The sequence below is a fragment of the Sinocyclocheilus rhinocerous genome, unplaced genomic scaffold, assembly GCF_001515625.1.
Source record: "Sinocyclocheilus rhinocerous isolate Xijiao unplaced genomic scaffold, SAMN03320098_v1.1 scaffold1053, whole genome shotgun sequence".
Taxonomy (NCBI): domain Eukaryota; kingdom Metazoa; phylum Chordata; class Actinopteri; order Cypriniformes; family Cyprinidae; genus Sinocyclocheilus; species Sinocyclocheilus rhinocerous.
In genome coordinates this window covers 677,073-684,239 of record NW_015638958.1, presented here as the reverse complement: position 1 = coordinate 684,239, position 7,167 = coordinate 677,073, and the positions used below count along the sequence as shown (strand labels likewise).

General features: G+C 36.0%; 1 protein-coding gene across 1 annotated transcript in view; it reads right to left on the bottom strand.

The window, feature by feature from the left end:
• Nucleotides 1-4,523, bottom strand: part of dgkq (diacylglycerol kinase theta) — a 31,253-nt gene extending 26,730 nt beyond the window's left edge. The window contains exon 1 of the mRNA XM_016565683.1: nt 3,790-4,523. Coding sequence (XP_016421169.1) covers nt 3,790-3,997 — 208 coding nt within the window. The 5' untranslated portion in view covers nt 3,998-4,523. The remainder of the gene's footprint in view (nt 1-3,789) is intronic.
• Nucleotides 4,524-7,167: the final 2,644 nt, after the last annotated feature.

Here is a 7,167-nt window from a genome sequence, read left to right as displayed (position 1 = left end):
ATACACACACACACACTTTTACAGTATAAATTGTCTTTCTAATTTTAATTATTTTTTCTAAATTCTCGCAATTTAATTTTCAGTGGACAAAATTTAAATGGCAACTGTATTCTGCAACTGTTACTGTAAAGAGTAATTTCTACCTGATTTAACGCATATAAATGAGTTTAGTTTATATAAATGAATGTATGTAGATTGATTTAATTTTTGTTAGAAAATTGAATCAAAATTGTTAGAGCCTATTGTAAAGCCACACCAATTAAAATTTAAATTATTATTATATTTTTTCATCGATGATGTAATATATTTCTGACCTGAATCAAACCAGTTAGTTTAGATGTTACCATTTTTATGTTAGCATTTTTCATGGTATAGGCAAAAAATATTTTGTTTTGTTCTCTCTCCGCATTCGTCACTAATCACGCAACACCGACGTGCTGCGTCATCCGCCGGAACTGCTTCAGTGGATGACAGTCAGCAGAAGTGAGAGAAAAGTGTTTATTACGTTTGAAATATGGATATTTTTCTTACAAAAACGCATGGATTCACTACAGAAGGCCTTTATTCACCCCCCGGAGCCGTCTGCGGCACATTTTATTATGAATGCGCGAGCTTTATTTGACGACTTGTGGACTGTTCAACTGCAACACCCGCTGACTGCAATGATAGAGCTTGGAATAGCCAGGACAATTTTTTATATAACTCTGATTGGATTCATCTGAAAGAAGAAAGTCATATACACCTAGGATGCTTCGAGGGTGAGTAAAACACAAGCCAATTTTCATTTTTGGGTGAACTTACCCTTTAATATATAAATAAAATACTGTATATAAAACATATCTGGATTTTCCGAGACAGACCTATTGCATATAAGCTGATGAATAATTGCCTCATGCATTATATCCAAAAATCATGTAGAAAGTAATCTTGATATTTGGAGTTTGATTAATGTAATATTGGCTTTAAACAAGACTGCTATGCAAAAAAAGACAATTTTTTCCTCTACAATTGTAAATTATTTAAACAATATTTTAAAAATTGTTAAAGCCTATTGTAAAGCCACACCAATTAAAATTGTTATTATTATTATATTTTTACATACTATTTTTACATTACAGAATGGCCAATTATTCCAAATAATTCCTTATAGCACTTTTCGGTTTCAAACAAGAATTTCCATTTCTGTGAATCAGTATAAGATAATGTACATATTTTGCTTTCAAGTATTTTTGTGAATTTAGTTTTCATTAATTTCATCAATAAGTCTTAATTTAAGTACATATTGTGTATCTATATTATATCAGCCGACCATAGCAAAGGGCTATAATCATGTCTTGCATTACAATTTAATATGCATAAATTTGTTAGTCCGAGTCTGAAATGTTACTAGTCTCTTCACGAATGCAATAAACACACATTGCTAATGACAACATAGAGCATGCATGTGTGTGTTTTTGTTCTACTCTATCGGTCCGGCTACAGCATCCAGCCTGCCGCCTTGCTCCATTGGACTACGTGTTGCCATGCCAACCTGGAAGAGTCAATCACGACTTCACTGCAACACATTATGTAACAGAAACATCTCATTTCTGCCTAACTCTGCCCGGTAACATCCACATTGTCAATCAGCATCTGCTTTCCAGCCCTGCCAATCTCACGGCCACATAAATCCAGTCCACTCGATTTTTCGATATATCGTTTTTTTTAAATGTGGTCGATTCAATATCGATTCTCAAAGGCCACGAATCGATTTTTTTCAATATTTATTTCCGCAAACATTGAACATAAGATTTACGTTAATCTTATTACTAGTCTAATCCACTAGATGTCACTAGATGTCTAATCCACTTTATTTGCCTTGCGCGATGTTACAACGGAGAGTCCGTATTAATTAACCATTTGTAATCTTATGTTCACTGTTCATTTTTTATAAATATAGGATTTGTATTAAATCTATATTCATTCATATAGTCAAATCGAATCGAGAATTGAAATCAAAAATCGAATCGAAATCGAATAGAAAATCGGATCGAATTGAGAGCTTGAAAATCGAAATCGAATCGAATTGGAACATCTGAATCGATACCCAGCCCTATGACCACTTGTCTCTAAAGTAATGCTGCTTGCTGCCAGAATCATTCATATAGGACCTGTAGTGAAACCCTGGTGAACAGCATAACATAGTGGATTAAAATCTACCTAAGATACAGCAACTGGCTTTAAAAGGGCAAGACCAGGCGAGATCTAGTTTACATTCATTCTATGTGCATAAAGAAAAACATCAGGCATCAGATGGAAGGGGATATGGCTCCATCAATGATTATTTTGCAGTCATTTGCAGCGCATAAAAGTTTATACAGCTCAGCAGCATTGTGATTATTATAAAGAGTCAAATGAAATGAGTTCAGACTCTGGCTGGTCTTTAGAGAAGATACTCTATCACAGATTCTGCAAGGCCAAGGGTTAATAAACCTGTACTGAACACAAAAGGAGATATAAACTGGTGCTTATAAAAGCTTCACAAAAGCATCATAAATTCACAAACGACACAAAAGCATTATAAATTTGTTCATATGACTCATGCACTACATTCCAAGTCTTTTGACGTCATTCTCTGTGTCGCAAATTTAGGTTGTTATTCACTGAAAATATTGGTATCCACCCTTGCAATTAAAGTTTATGAGAGAAGAAGTGAATGATTCATTCACTAAATGACCTAATCCAGTTGTCAAATTCAATTCACCGATTCAATGATTAGTTTGCAGACATTTACATCTCATTGGAGCAGAAGATTATCAGGGAACAAGAGATCAAATATTGATTTGCTTATTACACAAAGATACTGTTTGACTTCTGAAAACTTGTAATATACTCATATGGACCATAGCTATGGTTGTTTTGCATCTTTTTTTTTTGTCTTAATTCATTGTAATCTGGGCTGTCGGTTGTAGGCTTGAATCCTGCAAACGGAAATCAATGAGCCATTACCACTGGGCATCACTGAGGTTTGTTCAGAAGAATCTAATATGCTAAACAACTACTTGCTTATTTGCTACCCAAATGAGCAGCTCTGTAAAGAAAAACATGTTCGGTAAACATCTGACTTAAGTGAGAATAGTACAGATCTTCTCTCCATCAATTAGATGGATCTCATCAAAGTTTCCTCCTGCACATGACCAGCCAATCACAGATTCCTGTCCAACAGAAGGAGTGTGTCCGATCGATCTGCATCAATCTGTCTTCTCCAGTTAGTAGACAAGCTATTCGATCATTCTGTCGAGAGGGAGGTGTGAAGAAGAGAGAGAGAGAGATGCTGGATATCCTCCATCTTTTTTAACATTACCTTCTCTATTCCTTCCCTTTCCAGGACGGCACGTGCACAGATCGTAATCTATCAATCAAAACTGTCCATCAAACTTGTATGGGAAAATTCCAGTTGAAACTAAATCAGAAACTTTCACTTTAAATGAAATGGTTAAGTGACCCAAAATGCATTAAAACTGTCAACTGACAAATGTTTATTTGAGAGAGTATTCCTCTAGTACTATATGTCAAATTACCATAGTTAAGGTAATTATTTCTGTGTAAATTCTGTGTAAATTAAGGCTGCTCTGACCTACCTCATACCCCAGTATCAAAACATACAGTTGTATTTGAATCTGTGTAAATGCATTTGTCTACAGTCTGTAAAGACACCTATTGCCACTTCAGAAGCGCTTCTGTGTCTCCTTTGCAGCAATGTGGATTAAGAGAAGGTAAAGACGATAAAGATAAGATAAACCATCTTACCTTCACAAACAAACCCGACAATCCCCCATATGAAGTCGCCGCAGTGATGACAGAAGGTCGGCTTGGTCAGGGTCACTTTCCGAAAGCAGTGTCCGGGAGCGTTAACCGAGTACCGCGCCTTTGAGCCGGGCGACTGCTGCGCCTTTTTCCTCCCGGGTCCGGGGCTCGAGCTCGGGCTGTCGTGCTTCACCCGACCGCTGTCTGCCATCTCTGTCACTTCCAATGTAAATCCAGTGCAAAACGCCGAGATAAAAGGCTCCACTAGATTGGTTGTTGTGGAAGTCACATACGTGATTTAGCAGTTATGTTAAACCCAATCGAGTCATCGCTGAATAAAGTGAATGTTTCTATTCTCCCGCTACAGCGTGTCAACAAGAGTCGGAAACGCGCCGTCTGGCTACAATGTTTTAATGTAACAGAATGTCTGAACGTTCCAATCAAAGCGCGCGTGTTAGCTACTGTGAGAGCTTCACTATCTGACCATCTAACCAAACATCAAACTCAATAAATATGCCAGTCTGCCTTTACCGACGAAAACCAGCAGTCTGCGAATGCAGGAAGGGAAAATAAAGCAACCGCGTCCACATATATGATGCGCTGATGTTAAAATCGTCACAAACGCCTGCTGTTTATCATTTACGCTGCTTTTCACTTTCTCACCACAGTAGATTTTAACCAACACAAGCGTCTGTAACTTCCGCCTGTAGTAGTGCTCCGGCCAGAGAGAGAAACGCACATACACACGAGCTTCACAGCAGGAGCCTCAGCTATGGCAAGCCGTTTTAATATGTATTCCAATGGAATAACGTTATCTATGTTACTAGCACTTGCTTTTAAAGTTAGCCTACTCTTATACAATACAGTAGTGACTACTTTTAAATGTCACTTTATTCATTAGATACTAGTATTTACTCCAGTAGTTACTATTCAAATATTTGCTAGTCATTTTCCTTTACATCGGAGTCCGTTCGTAGTCAGTATCCCCAACACACTCTGAAGGAAATTCATAACCATTTTACATTTTGATGAATTGGTAGCTAATTCATTGATCTGTTTACACCCCACTGACGGTTAGATTTAGGGGTGGTTTTTCATGCTTACATTTTTTTCCCCTAAAAATCACACATTTAAATGCGAATCACTTATGAATTCATATTAAATCATTTTCTCATGAGATTTGGTTAGACAAGTTGACACTAGTTGCCGAAAGTCAAAGTCAGTCTGCAGATTTGAGTTAACAGGGTCGTAGAGTATGCCGTTAGGGATCAAGGGAGGTGATAGGAAGGCATAGGCATTAACCAGGATAATCCAAAGAGCGTGTTTTTATTAGTCCAAGTAACAAGAATTGGGGGTGTCATTTACAAGTATGTGAGTATGATTAAAGAAAAATAATAATAATAAATGAGCAGAAAAAAAATTACAAACGCTTTACACAGTGTACACTTGTTCTATCTTACAAAGAACAAAGTAAATTTGCTTAGACAGCATAAACATAACATTCAGCTTAACTCACTGACCCCTCTCTCCCCAAAGGCTGAGAAAGGTCTGGCTTAAATATTCTAACTTCCCGCCAGAATAGGAACTGGACTAAACCAACTCTGTAGCCAGATAGCATAAAGAGAAAGGAAAGGAAAAAAAAAAAACATTAGTCTCCTGTTTAAAGAAGAACAGAACATCTACTGAAACAGAAAATAATCAAACATAAAAAATGCAATTAATAAGTATAACAGTTAGAAATGTTTTCTTATTCAGTACATTTATCAAAAGAAAACACCTGAAAAAAAAATTGGTTACTTCCAGCCCTTTAAATGTGCAACCTTGAAAGTGCCCACCCCCTTGGGAAACCCCCGATCCAACCCGGAAGTGCACGCCAGCATCCAAGCCATGGTAGACGACAAAGGAGGTCGTCTTTACTCATCACACTTACCAATAAACAGTGTAGTAACAAAACAAATGGGTCATGTCCTTATTTAATGAAAACTGAATTGGCAAATGAAGCGTGTTGTGATGTTTGTTGATATGTGCACCTATCACCGAACATACCTCACAGCGTCTTCATTCCCCAGTTAATGCCATCTTACCAAAACAACATGACAAATGACAAAAGCAATTACACTTCTGAAATATAAACAGCGTTAATCGTTCGAGTGTGGAAAAAACAGATGTAAATCATATAATAACTGTATATCACACAGACCAGATTTTTAGAACACATATTGTTTTTATTTGTCAATCATCTCCTAGCAACAAGGTGCACGTTTCTAAAGGAGATTGTTGTGATCGGAACGACTTCAAAGTCTGCTAGTGTATCATCCTCGTCGTGTAGTGTATGACGGACAGTTTTCCTCTGTCACTATTTACAAAGTCGGCAAGTGTATGATGCCTAGTGTTTTAAAAGTCTGTTCAGATTTTAAAAATAATGTAGTGCATTCCAGCCTTTAGGCATTAAATTGTATCTGAGCTATCAGCGATTTATTGTGTATTCTAGTTGTAGGAACACATGAAGTATATGTCAGAAGGCAATAGCTATACAGGTATATCTAATATCTACACCACAAATACCAATAAAATTCAATAGGAAACTTTTGCAATTTGTTACCAGTAACAATGGAACACTATGGGAGAGTAACTGCTATCAAATGAATAAGCAAATGAATATATGCTAGTATCTACAAAATAGATTAAAAAATAATAATTAAAAAAAGATACTAGTCACTATTGGATTTCTTAATAGAAGTAAACAAAAAAATGAATGAATGAATCCTAATATATCCTAATCTACTTAATGTTTAAACAGCTTGCCACACACACAAGAGCTCCAAGCAGGATCCACAGGCTGCTTTTAGAATGCGGAATTCCGTAGTTACATCAACCTTGGCAGGACATTTAGGGCTAGAGTTCCACGCCCTCCTGGCTGCTCACTTACAGTCATAAGTGTTTTTATGTCATAGAGTACAATGAAAAAAGTATTAGGGCTGCCACTAATGTCTATTTTGATTTTGATTAATCTATCGACTAATTTATCGATTAATCGATTAATCTAAACGATTAATTTCCCACAAAAAATCAACAATTTTACTTAAGAATATTTTATTAAACTATATTTTATTAAACCAAATGAAATCCAAATTTCTATGAATTCCCTTTTTTAAAGCAAATGTAAAGTGCATCCATCTCATAGTCCAAATCACTGAAATCAAAGTTCAGTATTATAGTGTAAGAATGACAACATATCCACGTGTTCTAGTCTACTACTAATAACATTATAATAAAAAACACTTTTTAAAGGAGTATTTACCATAAATGTTATTTACCAGAATTTATTTAGGAGAAACATGTAAATGTGCAGAATTGCTGAAAAAAAAAAATATATATATA